Below are 26,019 nucleotides of genomic sequence, written 5' to 3'. Positions count from 1 at the left end.
CTGCAAGCTTTGTAGCACGTTAAAAAAAAAAAGAAAAAAAGGAGCAGTACAGTATCAAAGAATAAAAAAGAAAATAAAATTAGAAAGATTAAAAAATATATTAGGAAAAATAAAACTGTAGTTGAAACATCTGCAACAAGGTAAAAGAAAACCACAACAGAAAAAAGAAAAAAAAGGGGGGGGGCGGAAACAAGCCAAAAGGAGAGAACAATAACAAAGTATAAAGAATAAAATAAAATTAGAAAAGTAAAAGATTTATTTGGGAAAATAAAAATATAAAAGAATCAGAACAGTGAATCAACAAGGTAAAACACAACCCCAATCTAAAAGAGGAAAAAAGAAAATAAAAACGCCTTGGCTATGGGAGTCAAAAAAAGCTTGGTGGAGTTTAGGCGGGGGTGGAACTGAGTCAGGAGCGTGGTTTAGCGTTGGGCGGGGCCTAGGCGGGGTGACTGTTCAAGCGTGGGGTGGGGCTTCTGCTTAGGACCTGCTCGGAAGGGGTGAGGCAGCACCTCCAAAGGAGAGCCTCCAGAATGTGGAGTTCCTAGGGCCCTGGGTGAGGGTGTGTGGGAGGGGTTTAGGCCCAGTGCGTTGGAGGGGGTCTCAGAGGGAGTCTCCGAGTGTAGAGGTGGGGCCCTGGGTGGGGGGCAGGGGCGGGGCTCGGGCTCTGCACGGCAGGAGGGAGGCTCCGAGGGCAGAGGATGAGGCCCGGGAGCCCAGCAGGCGTCCTGGTGCCCAAGTGGACAGGGAAGGCCCTGGCCTGGTTCCCTTCCGTTCCTTTGTGCCCCTCCCCCACCGTCTCCCCTGTAGCCACTGGACCTGTAACCGGGGTGGGTCCTGCTGCTGTAGGAACTCCTCCCTTCCCCTAGCCACACCTCAGGGGTGCCAGTCCCGGAGTTCCGGCCTTTACTTTTGCTCCCCCTTCCCTCCCTCCCACTCCCTCAGGACCCGTGCCGAGGGGCCCTCGGTGGGCAGAGGATCAGGCCCGGGATCTCAGCAGGCTCCCGGGGGCCCAAGTGGGCAGGGGAAACCTGGCCACGCTCCCTTTTGATCCTCTGCCCTCCTAGTGGTTCCCCAATTTCCCCCTTCGGGCGTGGGATCCCTTCCCCTCCCCCAGCCACCCCTCAGGGGCGCCAGTCCCGTCCCACCTCCACTTCTCCTCACCCTTCACTCCCCCCATGCCCCCCGTCCTACCTGGTCGCTGGGGGTTCCTCCCGTGTCCGTGGTCCCCCACTAGTGCCTAGTAGGTGCCCTAGTGGTGAGGAGACGCGAATTCCGCGTCCTCCTAGTATGCCATCTTAACTCCGCCCTCTCTGTAATATATTTATAAAGGGTTCTTCTGTGTTGCTAAGCCCAGGTGAAAGTCTTGCCACCAGATACAATTTACTATGTTTACTATTGGAAAAAGGATGGTAGAACGCCTCTTCTGTCTAAAGATATTTTACTTTCCCTGCCCGTTTGCTTGTGACTTAAAGAATAAACTTTTACACCCAGTTTTCAAACAGATTGTGAAAGACAAGTGACAATATCTTGTAGATAACTTTTAGTGGATTAAATTGCTTTAGGCTTTTATTGTGTCTAGTTGGAGAGGTCTCTTAGGGACTCCTTTTCTTGTCCTTGTTGTTTGATTACTGTTAATTATCTATTAATACCACCTCTATAATGTAGATTTCAATTAAGAGACTAAGCCAGGTCATGTTTCTCCTTCCTGAATTAGTGTTAGAGTCTTAAAGGACGTTGAAAATTGTGGCCAGTTGTAATTTAAAATTTTCTTAGCTACAATAACTTTTATGCTCTTTTTTTTTTTTAAATTAATTAATTAATTAATTAATTATGGGTCTTCGTTGCAGCGAGCAGGGGCTACTCTTCATTGCGGTGGCTTCTCTTTGTTGCGGAGTGCGGGCTCAGTAGTTGTGCCTTGCGGGCTCTAGAGCACAGGCTCAGTAGTTGTGGCACATGGGCTTAGTTGTTCCACAGCATGTGGGATCTTCCCAGACTAGGACTCAAACCCATGTCCCCTGCATCAGCAGGCGGATTCTTAACCACTGTGCCACCAGGCAAGTCCCTGTGCTCATGTTTTTTTGAGTTAATCTCTTGATGTTGAGAAGAGAAATGAAAAGTATAAGGAATGGATTTTACGTGGCTGGAAAGGTTTGGACTGGGTGGTCAGGAGAAACTTGGCTGCTAAATGACTGTCTGTAGGTTGTAAAACGTGACAAGTAATAGCTTAGGTTAAATTCAGGTTACTGAAACTAGATTCAGTATAACTGCATTAGAATTTGAATACTTTATAATAGAGATGCATTGTTAAAATAAGTAATGTTAGAATGGATATATTAAAAAGCTGGAACTAACTGAAAGATTAGAATAGCATCTAGGTTTTTACTATTTAGTGTTTCAGATTTTTTGTATTTATAATTAGATATTCTTTAAGTCTCATGTGAAGTCTTGGGTTCTTAGCCCTTGTTCTTCACTTGGGCTTGGATGGAGCAGGGGGAAAACTGATTAGGGAATCTGTATGAAATGAGACTTCCAGAAAGTGTGGAGAGACTAGTGACACGGGAGTTGAGTGGGTAAGGAGAGAGTTCACAGACCCTTGGAAGAAAACTAAGGGTCAGTGACAAGCTTCAACAAAATAAAGGCAGCCGAAAGAACAGACAGAAATCAAAACAGCAGTGTATTCTGGGAGAATAGGGCTTCAGAACCTTAAAACTGAAGATGGGTTATGTTTGATATTTATAGTTAGCAATCCCGTGAAGTTTACATGAGAAAGGAGATTTTATAATCTGAATACTACTATTTAGTAGAGGGTAATGTGAAGAAAGGAGAGTTGAGGGAATTCCCTGGTGGTCTAGTGGTTAGGACTGTGCTTTCACAGCTGAGGGCCTGGGTTCAGTCCCTGGTCAGGGAACTAAGATCCTGCAAGCAACACAGCGCGGTGCAGCAAAAAAACAAACAAAAAAACAGTTGAATAGAACTGAGGTCAAAAGTCAAGTAAACTGGGCTTCCTTGGTGGCGCGGTGGTTGAGAATCTGCCTGCCAATGCAGGGGACACGGGTTCGAGCCCTGGTCTGGGAAGATCCCACATGCCGCGGAGCAACTAGGCCCGTGAGCCACAACTACTGAGCCTGCGCGTCTGGAGCTTGTGCTCCGCAACAAGAGAGGCCGCGATAGTGAGAGGCCCGCGCACCGCGATGAAGAGTGGCCCCCACTTGCCACAACTAGAGAAAGCCCTCGCACAGGAACGAAGACCCAACACAGCCATAAATAAGTAAATAAAAATTAAAAAAAAAAAAAAAAAAGTCAAGTAAACTAATAGGAATAGAGGGCATTATATAAGAAGAAGGAAGGCTGTATAGTACTTATAAGGAGAGGTGTCTCTGGTTATTATGATATTACAAATTGGTGAGAAGATATATAGGAAAAGAATTTTTTTTCCATTACAAATGAGTTCTGAGTTAGGATTGTAGAAGAGCCTTGCCCCACCTCAGCTTCTTTGATTAACCCTTGAACTCAGGTTAAATGTAATTTGAAAAGCTAATACATTCACAGTAGCTTACAAATTGGATGTGCTTGATATGTGTATAGTATTGAATTGAATTTACTTTTGGCCCCCAAATTGAGTATTTATACTAGATCTCAGTGACATTTTGATAGCGTTTTTGTTGTGGGGTTTTTTTGTTTTGTTTTTGTTTTGTTTTTGCCATGTTTGCCAAATGAAGAACCCTTAGTTCTTGAGGAGAAAAAAAATCCAATCATTTTAACCAGTCCAGGTTTAAAGATTCACCCCTGTAATCCTTGAATTTAATTTCATTACTTAGGATCATCTGGTGTAGACTTTGCTTTGGCTACGAGGAGTATTTTAAAGGTTTTAATGCCCCATTTGTTTTGTTGCTTTTTCTAATAAGCCCTTCATTAATTTTTCTTCCTTTGACTACTTTTCTGCTTCTCTTCATTTAGTTGGCTTTGTGTTATTTATCATTCCAGAGGATGGTTCAATTTTCCCATGCTCTTGGCTAACTTCACAAGTTGTTTTTTGGAGGAAGGACTATTAGTGTGGCAACAAAAATAATATTTGTTTAAGCTGAAGCTATTATACCAAGCAAATGTATTATTTATTTTTTTGAATTCTAGGATTACTGATGTCCTTTTTTGAAACTTGCCACAGCATATTCGTATGTGGGAATAAAAAGCTGGTTGACTAGTGCAGCTGTAGAAAATTAAAATCATGCACCAGCTAATCTGTGCCCTGTACAGACCTGTTGCCTGCCTTCACAGAGCTGATCCTCCAGGGGAGGTGATAGACTGTGATTACCATCCCATATGACAGATTGCCTGTAGGAAGTACAGGGTGCTGTGGGTGCATGTACGTGAGTGACTGCCTAGACTTGGAGGATCAGAGAAGATTTTCTGTAGGAAAACTTAAACATCAAGTTATAATGATGGCAGTTATGCTTACCACTGAAGCCTGTGGAAGTGGAGAGAAAGCTATTCTGGTAAAGTAGGACTTGAGTATTCACTCCTTAGTAGACCTTTACTCAGTGTACCTCTTTCCCCCTCAAGGTTGGTTTGTTTGTTTGCTTGCTTATTTTTAATATCACAAAACATTCTTTCTTCAAGTCCATATAGGAAGCTGATTTGCCCCATTCCTGTAAAGACCTGAAGCATATTATCTCAATAACTCTTGAAAAGGTAGACCTTCTTTGGTGATTGTAAAAGGAACCTTTTCTTCCACAAGAAAACTATTTTTCCCCTTTTCTAGCTTCCTTCACTTTTTCTCAGTTTTCCATTAGTGGCTGAAGTACTTCAAAACTCATAAAAATTGCCCGCCAGGGAAGTACTTCTCCAAATCTATACGATAGACAGGGTCCCTTACGTCTTCAGTCTACCCCATTCTGTGCATAATCAGGAGATTTCTTTTCCCTAACAGTTTTTTAACTTCTAATATCTGGTAGTTGGTTATTTACTATAAATAAGCATGTTAAGTCTTTAACTGGAAATAAAAGAGATTCAAAGGTAGCCTTTTATGTTTTACTTCTGTTTACTTCTTTCTATATTTGGTATTCAGAATTCATATTATAAAGTAGGTACTTATGAAAGTTGGTATAATGGTATGACATCTTTGATGAGATAATCTTGGAAACAGTTTATTTTGTAGTTAAGTTTATACTCAGGGTTATGTTTATCATGGCCTTAATTGGGAAACCTGTCAGAGTTTTTAGATGATTTTAGTACAGTGGTTCTCAAACTTTAATTTGCGTAAGAATCACCTCAAGAGCTTGTTAAAACAAATTTGCATTTCTGACATGCTCTTAGGTGACACCAAGGCTGCTGGTCTGAAGACTCCAATTTGAGAACCACATTTTTAGGCTTTTTTATAGTCACTAGATGAGCCACAGAACAAAAGGTTACACGTACATTCTCACACATACACGTATGTGCACACACATGATTAAAGGGGAATTTTGAAGGATCGAAATAGTTATTTCAGGTCTATCAGATAGTGCATTTATTAACAACGTTACGAGAAGCTTGGATGGCATGTGCCAAGGACATTCCTACATTTGAGTCTTTGCACCTTTTGCTTCCTCAGCCTATAATACTTCTCTGCTAGAAATATACATGGCTCATTTCTCACTTTTTTCAGGTCTTTGCATATATAAAACGACTGTCCCCATTTTGCTTCCCTGCTTTATTGTTGCCCATAGCACTGAATCACCATATCATGTGTTACATGTTATACTTATTTGTCTCCCTAACTTAGAATCTAAGCTCCAAGAGGGCAGGAACCTGTTCCCTGTTTATTATCCCTAGTGTTCTTGCCTGACATGTAATATGTGATCAATAAGTATAAATTAAATGAAGAAAAGCAATGTTTGCCTTTTACCTCTGTGAGCTAGGTAAGATTTTAAAATTTTCTTCAGGGTAAGCCTCTTTCCTGGTCCGTTTATGTACTGTTTTACAGAGATAACAGTTGGATGTAACTTCTGGATAGTAAGTGCTTCCCCAGGTGTGGTATATGTGTTCCGTTGTTGCTAAAGCAGATGAATCTAACTGATACGTGGACTGACTTTTTATTTTTCATGTTAATTAGAAAACAAATTTAACAAGTACGCTAAGGACCCAACAGGAAACAGTTCTCCAGATGGTTCAGCTGAAATATCTTTAAGAAAGAGTCTACTCAAAGATATGGTGGTGATTAAAGGAATACCTGCGGGATAGCAGGATACCCAGAGACTAGCAACAGTGGGAAGCTGCTGCCATCCCTAGGGCTGGATGGAAAAGGGAAGAAACTGTGTAACTGGAGTGGAGGAAGGGCTACCTGGCTGGAGCTGTAGTTCTAGAGAAGGGGCGCTTGAGCAGAGGGAGCACAGGAAGAAAGACTTCTCTTTCCTCCCATCCTCTAATATCTGATATCCTCCAGAATCTCTCATGAGCCAGTCCAGAAGCCAGTTTGTTGAGACAGCCAGTCAGGAATGGTGTCAGGGCAGCGCAAGTGAAGACCAGTACAGCATCAAATTTGTGATTTGGTAGATTTTATTGTGTAGGAAAAACTGTTTATTAAGAGAAATAAAACAAATAGATAGAAAACCATTAAATAACAGTACAGGTAAAAATCATGGCTAAAGTTTGGGAAACACTGGGGAAATAGTTATTAATCCACATTGTATTCAGCACAGTCCACTGTAAGGTTTGTTATTCTGATTCATTAAATAGTATTTTAATATTATGATATATTTTAATTATTGTCTGACTAGTACTCCACATGTATGTTTTCCAGATAACTGAATATTAAGATTTAAGTATACATAATTTTATTCACCTCTTGTAGAGAGATTTTTTCCCTGAAATGTATTGTGATTTCCTGAAATGTATCTAATTTCCTAATCTCTTTTTTTTTTATTTTAATTTTTTATTTTTGGCTGTGTTGGGTCTTCGTTTTTGTGCGAGGGCTTTCTCTAGTGCGGCGAGCGGGAGCCACTCTAAATCGCGGTGCGCGGGCCTCTCACTATCACGGCCTCTCTTGTTGCGGAGCACAGGCTCCAGATGCGCAGGCGCAGTAGTTGTGGCTCACGGGCCCAGTTGCTCCGCGGCATGTGGGATCCTCCCAGACCAGGGCTCGAACCCGCGTCCCCTGCACTGGCAGGCAGACTCCCAACCACTGCGCCACCAGGGAAGCCCCCTAATCTCTTTAATTAGATTGGTGGTTCTCAAACTATAGCATACATCAGATTCACTTGGAAAGGTTTGTGAAAACAGGTGAGCCCTATCTCCTGAATTTAGTAGGGCTGGGATTGGGCCTTAGGTAATGCAGATATAAATGGTGAAGGGACCACATCTTGGGAACCACTAGTAACTAGGGTATACTGAGCTTAATTTAACTTTTCTTGATGACTTAGGGTCATTTACCCTATAGAGGCATATTGAAGTGAGGGGATATTTCTTTTTAATAACAGTTCCAGGTCAATTTTAGCATCTGTATTTAATTTTGTTGTCACGTGCATCATGCTGTCATTCATTGTGCCACTAGTAATTCCTCTCTCTCACTGTAATTTTTTTTTTTAATATAGTTATTTATTTATTTTTGGCTGCATTGGGTCTTCGTTGCTGCGTGCGGGCTTTCTCTAGTTCTGGCGAGCAGGGGCTACCCTTTGCTGTGGTGTGGGGACTTCTCATTGTGGTGGCTTCTCTTGTTGCGGAGCACAGGCTCCAGGTGCACGGGCTTCAGTAGTTGTGGCGCACGGGCTTAGTTGCTCCCGCGGCATGTGGGATCTTCCCGGACCAGGGCTTGAACCTGTGTCCCCTGCATTGGCAGGTGAATTCTTAACCACTGCACCACCAGGGAAGCCCTCTCACTGTAATTTTGTACTAAGCTGCTCTGGTCTGAGACTAAATAAATTGGTTACATTTCAGGTTAGAAAAGAGAAGGTCTCCAAGCAAAATTCATGAGTTTCAACGAAGGAGCTTTTTTTTTTTTTTTTTCCATTTTGACTGTTCAATTTTTACTGATTATTCTCCACAATACCTAATGCTGCCACATAAGTGACCTTTGGTTAAGTACGGTGCTAATTTTAAGTTGTTCTGTACTTGCCTCCTTCAGTGAGTAGAGATCACAGGAATCTCTGATACTTTTAGTAGCTAAACACCTTAGAGGAAGTCTACGAAAGATTTATTTTACTCTAAATTCTTGCTATAGTGCCTTAACATCGCTTTGTATCAAGTGTGTCTTTTTTTTTTTTTTTTTTTTTTAAACTGTGTTATATATTGAAAGCACTTTCAAGTCTTTTGGAATATGGGGAGGGGGTAAATAAATATTTAAATATAAATAATTAGCAAAATAATAAACATGAATGTTTTTATAAATATTAAATCTTGGAGTAGGTATAGAATCTTTCTTTCCAAAGAAACTAATACTGTGTAACATTGGCATAGAAAAGGGGAACAGTGAATTTGTGTTTTTCAGTAGTGAGTATTCTAGGGCTGCTGGCTTCATGTGTTGTTAGAGATCTTACACAATGTAGATCTGTTCAGAGTTTCTGATGGGAGGAAAAGTAATTACTTTTTTCCCAGTTGTTACCTACAGCTTTTCAGATAATCAGGAGAATACTACTCAAGTGCTTATATCAGAGGTGTCTTCCATCTTTACTATTGACAGAATTTTTCAAGGCCTCTTTGTCTTGGGTTTGCTTTCAAGGTTTATGTGCTCTGCCTTATTAACTTTACTGTTTTTTTTGTACCTGCTGATTCATTCTTTCCCTTCCATGGCTTTCTCTCTGAAATCCTATTCTGTGAAGGGAATTGTTGCCTAAAACTGATTACCTCACCCGAGCTTGTTTCTGCTAACTTTTTATTTTTCTCATTAGTAATAAAATTATCAGTGTATGTTTCTGTTAATATTTAGTAAGTTGTGAAGTGCTTTCACATTACTTCATTTGATCTTCATTATAATCCCTATCAGGTAATAGTAGGAGAGAGTGTTATTCTTATTTTACCTAGAGTAAATCATAGTACAGCCTACCAACCTCTAAGTCGATGCTTTTACTCTATCCTAGATATACCATAGCAGTTGTGTTTGTACTTGGGCAAGTTACTTAACTTCATTGTTTCTCTTCATCTGTAAAGTGGCACGGTTAAAACCAATTTCATAAGATTATTGTGAGGATTAAATTGAATAATATGTTGAAACTGCTGAGAACACTGTCTGTTCTGATGAATGTTAATAATGCTGGTAGTTGTTATACCACATCTTTTTCTCCCTTTAAAAGTTACTGTAATAAAATTCTTGGTTTTCAGGCAACATTTGATATAACAAAATTTTACCGTCAAAAAAAAAATCTGAGATTATTTCTTGAGTTTATTATGTTGGATTAGTTGTCTTATTGCCTTTTAAAAAAATTCTCATTTTTATTTGTCTAAATTTTTGTTCTTAAAGAATGTGCAATAAAATATTTGAGGAAGCTATTGAAGGTATTTATTGCTTCTTTTAATATGCTGGGATCAAGATGGATGCCTTTTGTCTGGGATTATAACATTTTAGTGCATATCTTATTACTAAATCTAAAATTTATATTGCTTAGTTGAAGACCTGTGGGAGTTTTTTAAAGATTAGAATAATATGGCCATTCGGGACAACTATTGGCTCATGGACATATGCATATGAAAGAAAGAAAAAAGTAGGAATTTCATAAAGTATAGAATTTGTAAAATACATTACGTCAACATTAACTCACGTAACTGATTTTTAGGAAACTCTGTTGGAAACAGTTGTGTTTTGCTTGGCATGGCTTTCTTTAAATAGGTACTTATTTAAAAGATAAATTTCTAAAACTGCCTTACATGTTTTCCCCCCAACAGGGCATTCTCAGCAGGGTTACAGAATCTGTTAAGAATATTGTGCCAGGATGGCTACAAAGATACTTCCACAAGAATGAAGATGTATGTAGCTGCTCAGCAGACACAAGAGAGGTGGCACAGTGGCCGGAAAATAGGGAAGATGACCGTATAATATACGCTGATGAGGAAAGCCCTAGCATTCATGATGGGAGAATCACTCCTGAGCCAACAGTCAGTAATACAGAAGGTAAATAGAATGTGGATATTTTGTTGTGAATGATAGGTTTTCATGCCTTAATTTAAAATATGTTTATGTTACCTGGCTATGGTAAATCTAATTGTGTAGTACAGAAATGATGTTGGAGGAGGGTGATGATCACCTTCAAATTAGAGATCTTTTTTATTTATCAGCTTTTTTGTTTATTAAGGGAGGCTGAAATACTGTATCAGTTGAGAGTGCAAGCTCTGCTGTTAGACTTTGGGTTTGAATTTTCATACCACCAATTGTTAGTCATGTGGCTTTGGTCAAGGTAATCTTTGTTCTCCTCTGTACCCTCAGAAATGGTTTTGAAAAAAGTAAAGGTGAAGCCCTAAGAGTAGGTCGTGGCACTAAAGGAGCAGCGTGGCAGTGCTTCCCACAGCACACGGACTTGGGTACGGTGTCACTGCAGTTGTCTCCCGTCCTCTGCAGCTAGCGCAGCTGGGCCACTTCATTAATCTTACCACTGAGTGACCCTGCATTTTAAATGCTTTTTTGGATCCATTTATGGCGTTTTTGTGGGGTGACAAATATTAAATAGCTTCAGTGTAACCCATGAATGTGACATATTTGGGAATATTACTCTGTCATTTCACTTTATATATGTTTTACAGCTTTAGTGAGATGTACTTCGCATAACAATAGGACTCACCCATTTAAATTGTATAGTTCAGTGGGTTTTGGTATATACAGAGTTGTTCAGTCACCACAGTCAATTTTAGAACACTTTAATCACCATCCTTTCCTCCCCATCACCGCAAAATCCTATACCCATTAGTGGTCACTCCCCATCCCTACCCCTCCAGCCCTAGGCAACCACCAATCTGTATACTGGACATTTCATATAAATGGAATCATAAAATGTGTGGTCTTTTGTAACTGGCTTCTTTCACTTAGCATAATGTCTTCAAGGTTCATCCATGTCATAGCGTGTATCAGAACTTCCTTTTTATTGCCAGGTAATAGCTCATGGAATGGAGAAACTACATTTTATTTATCCATTCATCCGTTGATGGACATTTGTGTTGTTTCTACTTTTTGGGTATTATGAACAGTGCCACTTTGAGTATTCCTATGCACGTTTTTGTGTGGCTATGTTTTCTCTTGGGTATATACCTAGGAGGAGAATTGCTGGGTCATCGGGTAATTTTACATTTTGAGGAAAAACTGTTTTTCTAAAGTGGCTACACCATCTTACCTTCCCACCAGCGCTGTATGAAGAATGCAATTTCTTTACAACCTCACAAATACTAATTTTCCTTTTTTTAAAAAACATAAATTATACCTATTTTGGTAGACGTGAAGTGGTATCTCATTGTGTTGATTTGCATCTCCCTGATGACTAATAATGAGCATCTTTTCATGTTATTGGCCATTTATACATCTTTGGAGAAATGGCTATGCAGATCCCCCTTTTCCATTTTTAATTGAGTTATTTGTCTTTTTATAGTTGAATTGAAAGAGGTCTTTACGTATTCTGGATATAAGCCCTTACCTGTATATGATTTGCAAGTATTTTCTCCTATTCTGGCTTCTTGATGGTGTCCTTTGAAGCACAAAATTTTAAATTTTGATGAAGTCCACTTTATCCCTCAAGTATATGTTTCTTTCAGTCTATATATTTTTTCTTTCACTACATGTTTTGACTTACTTATAAAAATTTTTTCGAGCTCTGTGAAATCTTGTCTTGCCTAAATAATTGATGTGGATATGTGCCTATTAATTTTGGTACACTTAGTAACTTATTTTCCTGCCTGGTTTGCTTATAGGGAAAACTAGTGAGGGTGAAATGGGCTGAAAGAGTGATTCTTATTTGGGAGAAATGGCAAATCTAAGTTTTCTTAGTGATATTCAGTTTGGCTTAGTCTTCAAATCCTTGCTTATTTTTATTAGAGTAACTTAGGGAGTTTTAATATCTGTATTGTTCAAGATTTCTTTCTAATATATTACCAGCAACCATCTTGAGATTTTATTTGGTAGATCTCTAAGGTGACTGCTTCTATATTGCTCTCTTTTCTGGACATCAAATGGGACCACAGCTTCTCTCTTTCTTTTGACTGGAGACTTTTAGTGTGCAGCAGCATATATCTACAGTGACTGAAACCTTCTTTTGCATCCTAGTGAGTATGCTTGTGGGGATTAACTAACTTGAAGAATTTAATTCAGGTGTGAGGTTAATGGCGTTTCTCATTTTACATCTGTGAAGTTCTTTTTTGTTTGTATTTTCATTGAAACTATGGAATTAATTCAGTGGTCTGCCAAGGTTAATTCCAACTTGGATTTTATTCATTATATTATTAGGTTTGTAAGGTAGCTTTTCTGTTATGTGTATATTACACACACCTTTGTGAATAACTTCTAAATTTAAATTATTGTGGAAATTTTCAAACTACAAAAGTAAGGAGGGTAGTACAATGAACCTCCATGTACCTGTTACCCAGCTTCAAAGACAACCAGCTTATGGCTGACTTTGTTTTCTTTATTCCCACGTCTATTCACCTACCTTCTCAGTCTAACTCCCTTGATTATTTAGAAGCAAATTATGAACAGCTTTCTGATACTAACTTCAAACACTTGATGGCACTTTCCCTCTGTCTTGTCTAAGAGCTGACCTCTGCTCCTGTCTTAAACTCTGTGCGTTCCAGGCAGTTCCCTTCTCACAATCTGCCTCCACCTCCTCAAAGTATTTACTCAATAGTTGCAGTCACATAATGTGTGACTACAGTACTGTTGATAACTCCCCAGTATGATGAATATAGATCTTACTAGATGTAGCAAATCCGTTTATGTTTACTCTGTGAAACATTACTCTTAAATTTGACAATGCATTCTCAAAACAACTTAGATATACTTGCTCTTAAAGTAGTGTAAAATTATCAAAAGCTTAAAATAATTTAGTTATAACCGTCCTGAGTGTTGTTTACTAAATAGTAATTTTACCACTGTAACTTTTGTATTAATAGTAACTGGAGCTGGAGAGTATAGGACATTCTTCAAATAGCACAGTGCAGTACGACAATTATAGACTCTGTGGCCCGTTTCAGATCTGTTGTCTGCAGCTGTCTGCTTATATGTACCTCCTTGTACTGACTGTCTTAATGATGGTGAGCCATTAGGTGTCTAGATTTCTTCTGCTAGGTTAATGGAATGGATCAATGAGGAGAACCTCAAATAATGTACATGTTAGATTTTTATTGATTCAGTAAGAGTTCAGGCCTCTGAGAGCCCCACAATGGCATATCTAATATGCTAGTCAGCAGTAGATTGAAGTTGTAGACTACATTGGCTGATTGATACTATGTGATCATAGGTGTACTCTTAGAAACTGGGCATTTATGGCTGATGTGACTCCGTAGATGATGTGGCCTTATTTAGTCTTATTATCCCAAAATGCATCCTTTATTGGGCCTGATTTGGAGGTTAAGGAAGCTCTGTAAATATAAAAAACTGGCATTGCTATTAGCAGCATACCTTCCAGTAGAAGTATATCATACTAGATTTCTTTTTTCTCTATAACTTCTGTATATACTAGATTTAGTAAATGTCTGCCAATATCTAGAAAGTTGTCCTATCACTTTTATCCTATAGGATAAACTGCTGTAGGGATGAGAGAATGGTAAGTAAAAAGCACTTTTAGGATATAACATTCTACAAAATTAGAATACTTAATACTCTAAGAAACATTTCAGCCTATATGTGTATGAATCCTGACTGCAGAGAAATTGAAATATGATAATCTTTAGATGCCAATAGGTTTAAATGCCAATACCAGTAGATTTCGAAGCTCCAGCCAGTTTCTGTCTTAACTTGAGCAAGCTTGATAAGAAATTATTACATATACATTAAATTCTAATTCCCCATTCCCCCTCCCCCGCCAGCCCCTGGCAAACACCATTGTAGTTTCCCTATGACTTTGACTACGTACCTCATATGAGTAGAATCATACAGTAATTAATCTTTTGTGACTGACTTATTTCACTTAGCAGAATGTCTTCAAAGTTCATTCACATTATTGTAGCATATATCAGAATTTATTTCCTTTTTAAGGCTGAAGAATATTCACTGTATGTATTTACCACATTTATTTATTTATCTGTTGATGGACACTTAACCTTACTTCCACCTTTGGCTTTTGTGAATAATGCTGTTAGGAACACGGTTGTACACATCTCTTTGAGACTCTCCTTTCAGTTCTTTTGGATATATACCCAGAAGTGGAATTGCTGGGTCACATGGTAATTCTATTTTTAATTTTTTGAGGAACCACCATACTGTTTTCCACAACGGCTGCACCCGTTGTACGTTTCCTATCCACAGTGCGCAAGGTTTCTAGCTTCTCCACATCCATGCCAACATTACTTTCTTTTGTTTCTGATAGTAGCTGTCCTATTGAGTGTGAAGTATCTCATTGTGGTTTTGATTTGCCTTTTTCTGATGATTAGTGATGCTGAACATCTTTTCATATGCTTGTTGGCTGTTTGTATATCATCTTTGGAGAAATGTCTCTTCAAGTCCTTTGCCCAGTTTTTAATCAGGTTATTTGATTTGTTGTTATTGTTGTTGAGTTGTAGGAGTCCTTTATATGTCCTAGATATTAACCCCTTATCATATATATGATTTTCAAACATTTTCTACCATTCTGTAAGTTGCCTTTTTACTCTTGTGTCTTAGTGCACAAAAGTTTTTAAGTTTTATATAGTCCCACATGTCTTTTTTCTTTTGTTGCCTGTCATATCTAAGAAATCACTGCCAAGACTAATGTCTTGAAGCTTTTCTCTGTTTTTTTTCCTATAAGTTTTATAGTTTGGGGTCTTACGTTAGGTCTTTAAAACAGTTTGTGTTTATTTTTGTATAGAGTGTAAGATAAGGGTCCAGTTTCCTTCTTTTGCCTGTGGGTATCCAGTTTTCCCAAAATTATTTGTTGAAGAGACTGTCCTTTCCCGATTCATTGACTGGTCTTGGCACTGTGTCAAGGATCATTTGACCACGTATGCAAGGGTTTATTTCTGGGTTCTCTATTCTTTTCCATTGGTCTACCTGTCTGTCTTTATGCCAGCAGCATACTTTTTTTTTTTTTTTTTAAAGAAATTCACGTTCTTTTATTTATTTATTTATTTATTTATGACTGTGTTGGGTCTTCGTTTCTGTGCGAGGGCTTTCTCTAGTTGTGGCAAGTGGGGACCACTCTTCATCGCGGTGCGCGGGCCTCACCATCGCGGCCTCTCTTGTTGCGGAGCACAGGCTCCAGACGCGCAGGCTCAGCAATTGTGGCTCACGGGCCCAGTTGCTCCGTGGCACGTGGGATCTTCCCAGACCAGGGCTCGAACCCGCGTCCCCTGCATCGGCAGGCAGACTCCCAACCACTGCGCCACCAGGGAAGCCCCAGCAGCAGCATACTTTTGATTACTGTTTTGTAATAAGTTTTTGAAATCAGGAAGTGTGAGATCTCCAGTGTTGTTCTTTTTCAAGATTTTCTTGGTTACAAGTGATCCCTTGAGATTCCATAGGAATTTTAGGATGGATTTTTCTATTTTGTCAAAAAAAAGTCATTGGTTTTTTTTAAAGGAATTGCATTGAATCTGCAGATCACTTTGGGTAGTATTGACATTTTAACAACATTAGGTCTTCCAACCTAAGAACATGGGATGTCTTTCCATTTATTTACATCTTCTTAAATTTCTTTCAGCAATGTTTTGTAGTTTTCATCATGCAAGTCTTTCACTTCCTTCCTTAGTTAATTCCTAAGTGTTTTATTCTTTTTGAAGCTATTAATAATGGAATCATTTTCTTTACTTTTTAGATTGTTCATTGTTAGTGTATGGAAACAAAACTGATTTTTGTATGTTGATTTTGTATTCTACTTTGCCGAATTTGTTTATTCTAACACTTCTTTTTGGTGGAATATTTAGGGATTTCTGCGTATAAGATATACCATTTGAAAACATGATTTTACTTCTTCCCTTCCAATTTGGATGAATTTAGTTTCTTTTTCTTGCCTTATTACTCTAGCTAGAGTTTCCAATCCTGTGTTAAATAGAAGTGGGGAAAGCAGGCATTCTTATCTTATTCCTGATCTTGGAGGAAAATCAGTCTTTTACCATTAGGTATGATGTTAGCTGTTAGTTTTTCACATATATGGCTTTTGTTATGTTGATGTTTCCTTCTAGTCTTATTTGAGTGTTTCTATCTGTACTTTTTTTTTTATATATAATAGCACTTTGAAACTAAATAATCCAGAATTGTTTTGCATTGCTTAAGCTGGTAAATATTTTTGAAGACAAACTTTTAGAAAGATAGTATTGATACATAGAAGAAGATTACAGAGTAATTTCAAGTAGCAAATACAGTCAAGCAACACAGTAAAGAATAGCAGACTCTTCTTACTCATTGGGGACAGTTAATGTAGGGATGCAAGGAATCAATCATTAGGGAATTGTTAATATAATTCAGCATGTTAATAGGTGAAATGAGGTTGTAAATTGTTTCTTTCAAGTAGATACTAAATAGGCATTTGCTGAAACTTAAAAATATATTGTTCTTTATTTCTACTTGGAATATGGAAACCACTGCTTAATATGTCAGTCATCCACAGGCCAGAAATCATGTGTCATGGTGAAACAATAGAAACATTTTTTTTAAATGTGATTTTTCAAGTGATATTTTACTAAATTATCATTTTGTAGAATATGGGTGGAGATTCTGGGTACTGTTGTCTTCCTCTGAGAAGTATTGATTCTTGTTTCAGAAAGCAGTTGTTACTGAATGATCGTTTTGAACTCTTACATAGTTTTATGTTTTATTAATGTCCATCTGTGGAAAATCCAAGGTGTGTGTTAAGTCCCCTAAAGTGGCAGAATTTAGCCTCCAAACTCTGTCTCCTCTGTGGCTTTTTAGGTGGGTTTACAGCAGGTCTTGTTCTAGGACGTGGCCCTTAGTCTCAAGGGAAAGCTCTTCTGGTATCTCAGCTGAATGCCAGGGATTTAAGGAGGTGTTTATGGGACCTTTAAATTCTGGCAGTCTTGGAACTTCACTGTCCTCAGCACTGCTTTTTTTCCCTAGCACTGATCAACCTTCTAGTAGCTGTTTTCTCAATTTCATAGCAGCTGCTATTTGGTAAACCTTAGGTGGTCTTGCTCTGTGTATGTATAGCCCGTCCACGCTCTGGACACTCCTGTGTAGACTTCTGGAGGCCCCTTCCTGTGTAGTTTTCTACTGTCCAATGCCCTTAGTTCTGATTTCTGCCTACTGTATTTTGCTTTGACTCCAACTCTCTTTGCCAGGTCTGGAAATGTTCCTAGACAGCTGGGTAGTGATAGGGCTCACTGTGAGCTCTTCTTGTCCGTTTTCTGTTGTCTGAAAGTTATTATCACATATATATTGTCCATTTTTATAGTTATTTACAGTAAGAAGGGCTAGTCTAGGGCCCCACTTATTCCAGCCTAACTGGAAGAGAGTCTTTTGGAAACTTGACAAATGATTCTAAAGTTCTTAAAAATACACCTGAAAATGAATAGAGAAATCCTGAAAAAGAGTAAGGGAAATGTGATGTAAGTCAGAGTAACTTTTACAGGCATTAAATGTGTTACAAAGCTATAGGATTTAAAACATTATGGTACTGGTATAGATATATATCATTGGGGAAGGCCTCTTAGAATTTACTATGTGGTAGTGGTGGCTTCTCGATCAGTGAGGAAAAGATGGCTTACTTAAGAAGATTGTTTTAGAATATAAACAGACTAACCATTTGGAAAACAGTGAAGCTAAATCATTCCCTCACTACTGCATCATAACTGATTCCATATGGAGTCGAGATTAAACATTATATTGAAATAAAAGCAATACTACCAAAAAGAAGAGAGTAAAATTTTTTATTTCTTAGTCTTGGAACGGTAGAAGTCTCTGTTAAAATACATGTTATTTTCTGTATTACAAAGGACACCATCAAAAAAATAATGGTTTCAACCAACAGTGAAAAAAATTAGTTGTGATATTTCAGATCATGTCACACTAATATTACTGATCAAAAAGAAACTAGATTGGACTAATTTTATTAGCAAGATAAACTATATCAATGAGCACTTAACAGAAGAAATATAAGTGACCAATGAATAGGGAAGGGTGCTCAATATGTCATTTAAATAAATTCAGATAGTAATGATGCCACTGGACACAGTAGATTGACAGAAATCAGAAAAGGTTATTATTATCCAGTATTGGAGAGCATGGGGGAAATATACATTGTCATTTACTATTTATGCAGTATAGCTTAACAGAAAACCTTTGGATCCACAGTATCTCTCATAAGCAAAAGTGAGTATGCACTCTGATCCAGTATGACAGGGCAATTCCACAAATTATTGTTTATCCATTGATTCTCAGGATACCTTGCACTACTTAGGCTGCTTTATGAGCCCAATTTCAGACTTACAGAGTCAGATTTTTTGTGGGTCACTTAGGCATATTTCTTAAATAATTTCTCCTCATGTTTCTTTTACATATTTAAAGAACCATGGATTTATCCAAAAAGAATACAAAGTCTGCAAATATAAGTGCTTGTATGTTTGATAGAATATTGAGAAAACAATTACATAAATAATTATGCTAAATCAGTCTGATAAAATAGAATGTGGTCTTCACATGGAATGTGCTCTGTATGTGGAGACAAAATTATATGATAAATGAAAAAAAACAAGTCACAGAACATAATGCATAAGCATGATTATGTGATTAGGGAAAATGTGTATGCATATGGAATGAGAGGATATACAAATTTTTTTGAGATATAATTGATTTACAGTATTATATGTTTCAGATGTACAACATAGTGATTCACAATTTTTAAAGGTTATTCTCCCTTTATCATTATTGTAAAATATTGCTTGTATTCCCTGTGCTGTACAATAAATACGTCCTTGTAGGTTATACATTTTATATGTAGTAGTTTGTATCTCTTACTATCCCTACCCCTGTCTTGTGCCCACCCACTTCTCTCTCTCTCTCCACTGGTAACTACTAGTTTGTTCTCTGTGAGTCTGTTTCTTTTTTATAATATTCATTAGTTCTATTTTTTTAGATTCCTCATGTAAGTGATATCATACACTGTTTGTCATTCGCTGACTTATTTCACTAAGCAGAATACTCTCTAATACTCTCCACGTCCATCCATGTTGATGCAAAATGGCAAAATTTCATTCTTTTTTTATTGACTGAATAGTATTCCATTAGAGGATATACAAATTTAATAGGTGTTGTTTCTGGAGGGATGGACTTACCTTTTTGTTTTATGACTTTCTTATATAGCTTCTTTGCTTTTATTTTTCCATGAGCAGATTTTATTGTTTTTTTCTTTCTTATTGAGCATGTTTTATAATACCAATTCAAGGGAAATCAAGAACCTTGTACTTTTAGAAGTGTATTTGATAATGAAGTATATTTTGACACTAGGTTAGGTAAATTTCAGTTAGTTGAAACTTTGTTTGGCTAAAGAATATCTTAAATTGGGCTTTTGGGAGGCTTCAGTGTTTTGAATTGAAGCTATATTTATTATACAGTATATTTTCTTGAAACAAACACTGTTTTGTTTTGACAGTGTATTGCTTTTTCTAAGTTGAGTATTCATAATATTAATGCTTTTCTTTTAAGAACCCTCAACAACTAGTACTGCTTCAAATTATCCGGATGTATTAACAAGGCCTTCTCTTCATCGGAGCCATCTGAATTTCTCCATGTTGGAATCTCCTGCGTTACACTGTCAGCCCTCCACATCTTCGGCATTCCCAATTGGCAGTTCTGGATTTTCCCTCGTAAAGGAAATTAAAGATTCTACCTCTCAGCATGATGATGATAACATCTCAACCACCAGTGGTTTTTCTTCAAGAGCTTCTGATAAAGGTATTCTTGGCATTTGGTAGTATATAATTTTGGTAGTAAAAATAAATTTCACGGGATAATTTTTTCTAACTTGGTTGTCATTTTCATTTTCTATTTATAAAAATATAGGCCTTGTAATTAGTGGCATTACTATGCATTGCATATTTTTGTTTCAGATATAGCTGTTTCAAAGAACACTTCAGTGCCACCTCTGTGGTCCCCAGAGGCTGAACGTTCTCATTCACTCTCACAGCACACTGCCACCAGCTCAAAAAAACCAGCATTCAATTTGTCTGCCTTTGGAACACTTTCTCCTGTGAGTACTCATTTGATTTGATTTAACCACATTAGTTTTGAGTGTTTATTGCTTATAATTTATCATTATGTTTTTGTGCAGTCACTTGGGAATTCTTCAGTTCTTAAAACAAGTCAGCTTGGAGATTCTCCTTTTTACCCTGGAAAAACGACATATGGTGGGGCAGCAGCTGCTGTAAGACAGCCTAAACTACAAAACACACCCTATCAGGTTGGTTTGAATAGGAGGAGGATTTGTAACCATTTTTTTTTTTATAATCAATAAGTAACTATTGGTACTCAAATAGAGTTTTGGTTTAGTTATTCTTTGGTGAAATGATAGAACTCTGGATTACATTCTTTTCATTTAGGGGCTATATTAATATTATTTGAGACCTAAGGGAACATTTTATACATTATTTGTGATTTATTTATTCATTCATTCACTCATTCATTCATTCATTTATTTATGGCTGTGTTGGGTTTTTGTTGCTGCGCGTGGGCTTTCTCTAGTTGCGGTGTGTGGGCTTCTCATTACGGTGGCTTCTCTTGTTGCGGAACACGGGTTCTAGGTGTGGGCTTCAGTAGTTGCAGCACGCAGGCTCAATAGTTGTGGCATGTGGGCCCTAGAGTGCGCAGGTTTCAGTAGTTGTGGCTTGCGGGCTCTGGAGCGCAGGCTCAGTAGTTGTGGTGCACGGGCTTAGGTGCTCTGTGGCATGTGGAATCTTCCCTAGCCAGGGATCAAACCTGTGTCTGCTGCATTGGCAGGTGGATTCTTTTTTTTTAATTTATGTATTTTTTGGCTGCGTTCGGTCTTTGTTGCTGAGCGCAGGCTTTCTCGAGTTGCGGCGAGCGGGGGCTGCTCTTCGTTGCGGTGCGCGGGCTTCCCATTGTGGTGGCTTCTCTTGTTGCGGAGCACGGGCTCAGGCGTGTGGGCTTCAGTAGTTGTGACTTGCAGGCTCTAGAGTGCAGGCTCTGTAGTTGTGGCGCACAGGCTTAGTTGCTCCGTGGCATGTGGGATCTTCCCAGACCAGGGCTCAAACCTGTGTCGCCTGCGTTAGCAGGCAGATCGTTAACCACTGCACCACCAGGGAAGTCCCTGTGTGTGTGTTTTAGGAAGTAGGATGATTAATTCCTTTTTTAAAAAATTGAGGTATAATTTACATGTAGTAAAATTTGCCCTTTCCACAGTATTTGAATTTTAACTGAACACATACAGTTGAGTAACCACTTCTGCAATCAAAATACTGAATAAACATTTCCATCACCCCAGAATATTACCTTGTGCATCTCTGTAGTCAGCCCTTCTTCCTACTTCTACCTCTTGGCAACCACTTATCTGTTTTCTTTCCCTGTAGTTTTGTTTTTTCCCAGGATGTCATAAATTTAATCACATACTATGTAGTTTTCTGAATGTGGCTTATTCTGCTTAGCATAATGTATTTAAGATCAGTCTCTGTATTTGCATATATCAATAGTTCCTTTTTATTGCTGAGTTATTGTTTATCTGCTCACCAGTGAAAGGATGCTTGGGTTGTTTCTAATTTTTGTCCATTGTGAATAAAGCTGCTATATAAACATTAATTTTCATTTCTCTTGGGTAAATACCTAGAAGTTGGACTGCTGAGTCACATGGTAAATATACATTAATTTTATAATAAACCACGAAGGTGTTTTCTAAAGTGGCTGCTACCACTTTGCATTCTCACCAGTATTATAAGTGTGTTCTGGTCAGCACTTGTTATCATCAGTGTTTTGTTTATTTCAGGCATTCTAATAGGCATGTAGTGATAACTCCAACTCACTGTGGTTTTGCATTTCCCTAATGACTAATGATGTTGGGCATCTTTTCATGTGCTTATTTACCATCAGTATATCTTAGGTGAAGTACCTGTTCAAATCTTACTGCTCATTAAAAAAAAATCTAAAAACATTTTTCACTGAGTTATAATTAATATAGAATATTAGTTTTAGATGTGCAACATAGTGATTTGATATTTTTATACATTTTGAAACAACTGTATTAAGACCAGTTACCATCCATCACCATACAAAGTTGTTAAATTATTACTGACTATATTCCCTGTGTGTACATTACATCCCTGTGACTTATTTATTTTATAGCTGACGTGTACACCTATTAACCCCCTTCACCTATTTTGTCTGTCCCTTTTGCCCATTTAAAAAAAATTTTTTTTCTTATTAGTGAGTTTTGAGAGTTCATTATTCAAGCTGTAAGTCCTTTATTAGATATATGTTTTGCAAATATTTTCTCCCATTCTCTGGCTTGGCTTAACAATATCTTGTCAAGAGAAGTTTTTACTTTTGATGACATTCAGCGTATTGTTTTTTCTTCCTTTTATGGTTCGTGCTTTTGGTGTCATATCTAAGAAATTTTTGCCTAACCCAAGGTCACAGAGACTTTCTTCTGTTTTCTTTTAGAAGCTTTATAGTTTTAGGTTTTAATTTAGATCTGTGATTCATTTTGAGGTAAAATTTTTGTGTGTGGTATGAGATGTGGATCAAGATTCATTTTTTTAACATATGGATTTTCATTTTTTCTAGTCCTATTTGTTGATAAGACTGTACTTTCTCCATTGAATTGCCTTTGCACCTTTTATGAAAATCAGTTGACCATATATGTGGCTCTTTCTGGACTTTCTGTTCTTTTCCATTGATGTGTGTGTGTGTGTGTGTGTGTGTGTGTGTGCGCGTGCACATATATATATATATATATATATATGCATGTCTCTGTATATATATATCTATCTTTTGTCAACACTATCCTTTTGTCTTGATTACTATATCTTTATATTAAGTCTTGAAATCAAGTAATCTGAGTCTTCCAAACCCCCCTGCCCCCGCCCAAGATTGTTTTGGCTTTCCTAGTTCCTTTACTTTTTCATAATTTTAGAATTACCTTATCAGTTTCCACAAATCTGCTGGGATTCTGATTGTGATTGCATTGAATCTAAAGATCAATTGGAGGAGAATATACATCTTAACAAAATTGAGTCTTCCAATCAGTGAACAGAGTATGTCTCCATTATATAGGTCTTTTTATTTCTTTCATCAGTGTTTTGTAGTATTCATCACACAGACCTTGCACATATTTTGTTGGATGAATACCTAAGTATTTTATGTTATTTGGTATTAGTCAACAATAAATAGCCCGAATAGTCTATTCAGTAAATTGAATTCATAGTTAAGAGTACTTTCCACCAAAGAGAACTTCAAGCCCGATAGCTTCCGTGGCAAATTCTACCAAACATTTAAGAAAAAAATAATACCAATTTTATACAACCTTTTCCATACAATAGGAAGGCATACTTCCCAACACATTTATGAGGCCAACATTACCCTGATATTAAACTGGACAAAGACATTACAAGAACTCTACAAACCAGTATTTCTCATGAATTACCTACACAAGCCTTTTCAACAGATATTTGCAAATTGCACCCAGTATATATAAAAAGGATACTACATTATGATCAAGTGGGGTTTATCCTGGGAATGCAAGGTTTGCTCAACATTTGAAAATTAATGTGATCTACCATGGAAACAAGCTAAAGAATAAAAAATGAACATCTCCACAGATACATAAAACACGTTTGACAAAATCGAACATCCATTCATGATAAAAATTTTCAGTGACCTAGGAATAGACGGGAAGCTACTCAACCTGATAAATTTTATCTACGGAAAATCTTCGGCTAGCATCATACTCATCGTGAAAGCTTAGTATTTTCTTCCTAAGATCAGGAAGAGAACAAGGATGTCTGCTATCACCGCTACTGATCAGTGTTGTGCTGCAAGTCCTAGCCAAAGCAAGAATACAGAAATACAAGGCACCCTGATTAGAAAGGAAGAAGTAAAAATGACTCCTATTCGTAGACAACGTGCTTATCTACATAGAAAACCTTAAGAAACGCCAAAAAAAAGTTGTCAGAACTTACAAATGAGTTTAGCAAGGTCACAGAATAAAGGTCAACATACAAAATCAGCTGTATTTACATACATATATTAACAGAACAATTGGAAATAGATAAACTTTTTAAAAACATCAATTTAAGGTAAATTGCATCATTCTGTGCTTTGTCCCAAGAGTTACTTGATCATAAAAATCCGGTTTCATGTGTATGTTGTTATGGTGCTTACATTACAGGTTTTGACCTTTTAAAGATGGAGGTGTAATAATACTTTAAGCCTGTAGGCTTTTGGTAGGCTTTTGGAGAGGGAGATCCATTTGAAGATGACAATCCATGATATGGAAGTGACACAGAAGCAAGTATATATGAAGATTGTGTCTTGTCCTTAGGAGTAGTTTCTTTCCTAAGTAGAGGATACTTCTATATGTAATTAACAGTAATTATGAGTCTTATTTCTGAGTGTGTTCTTCATGAAGGGCAATATTTTGTTACTTAAAGTGTTAACTGGATGTTGGAGTTACACAGGGAGTTTTTTCTAGAGCTTAAACTGGATCATATTACTCTTTTTCACAAAATTTTTACAGTTAAAATAGTTCAGCGTGTATTAGAAGATAAGATTAAGCATGCCTGTGATTGATGGCATAGCCCAAGTCAGAGCATATTTCTGCTACTTCCTCCTCTGTTTCTTGTATCAAATCCTGTACTTTTTAATGCTGAGTCCTGACATACCCTTAGAATCCTTGTCAGCATGAGCTTCCAACTGTTCATCATTGATATTTGGGGTTAAATCTATTTCCTGTTCCTTTCCTAGGGTGTTAGAGCTGGGAGGTATATTAAAGATTCTCTAATTCAGTTCCATTTTATTGATTTGTGAGTTGAGGCCCTGAGAGGCCAGTGACCAGCAGAATCCAATGACAGACTGTCATGTTTTCCCCAAGGATTTTAATGTTGCCTCATGTTTGCCAAAGCCTCTGGCCTGAACAGCAATCCTAAACAGTGCACCAAGTTCTTAATAAAACTAACATAGAATATTGCAGCTACTCTGAAAATAAAATGAATATTGGTATCAGATAGAGAAACTTATTTAAAGTAGTTATTATGATTCAATTTTTCAGATATTATGAGCTATTTACAGAAACTGAGTTATATTTTGATTGTGAGCATATATCTTTTTTTATATTAAGCATTTCCAGACTACATTTGTGGTAGTCACTTGGATGTTTTGTGGTAGTCACTTGGCTATTGGAATGTTATAATGCGTTCATGACAAAAGGAAGTGTTTCTATTAGAATTTGTAAACATTGCTTGTGTGTTAAAGGGTACATGTCTATTCTTTATAAGGATTTTTCCTTAACTCCAATTTTAACGTTTAAAAGTCATTTATTAAGAAATAGCCTGAGTATTTAAAATTTTCCTTAAAATTTGAGAAACAAGTCAGTTTAAAAATTTTAATTTCCATTTCAATAAAAGTTTACAGTCTTGTTTAGCTATCTTGGATGTTACTATAGTTAGAAGTTATTTAATACCAAAAATAATTAATACTAATGCAGTTCTCATTAGTGTTCTTTGATTTAAATATCAGGGATAAATTGATCCAGGTGATACTATAACTTTTTACCAGTTGTCTCATTTTTCACATTTAACATAGCTGACAGGTCTTTAGAGTAGCGTGTGCTATCTTATCATTTTTATCTGATTGTAAAAGTAATTTCTCAGAGAATTGAATTTTCAAGAAAGGCATAAAGAAAAAACGTTGAACATGAGCTTAATGATACCACCCAGGGATAAGTTGCTGTTAACAGTTAATCCTATTTCACTTCTCACATTCAT

At 37.4% G+C, this 26,019-nt stretch overlaps 1 protein-coding gene across 2 annotated transcripts in view; it reads left to right on the top strand.

Annotated features, from left to right (window-relative positions):
* The window catches only part of NUP153 (nucleoporin 153), a 75,456-nt gene that overhangs the window by 10,852 nt on the left and 38,585 nt on the right, over nt 1-26,019 (top strand). For both annotated transcript variants that reach the window (XM_036868307.1, XM_036868306.1), the window contains exons 2-5: nt 9,856-10,081; nt 19,736-19,984; nt 20,140-20,279; nt 20,361-20,489. In XM_036868307.1, the coding sequence (XP_036724202.1) occupies nt 9,856-10,081; nt 19,736-19,984; nt 20,140-20,279; nt 20,361-20,489 (744 nt within the window). The remainder of the gene's footprint in view (nt 1-9,855; nt 10,082-19,735; nt 19,985-20,139; nt 20,280-20,360; nt 20,490-26,019) is intronic.

Source organism: Balaenoptera musculus, chromosome 11 (genome assembly GCF_009873245.2).
Source record: "Balaenoptera musculus isolate JJ_BM4_2016_0621 chromosome 11, mBalMus1.pri.v3, whole genome shotgun sequence".
Lineage (NCBI taxonomy): Eukaryota > Metazoa > Chordata > Mammalia > Artiodactyla > Balaenopteridae > Balaenoptera > Balaenoptera musculus.
This window is presented reverse-complemented; position numbering and strand designations above follow the sequence as displayed.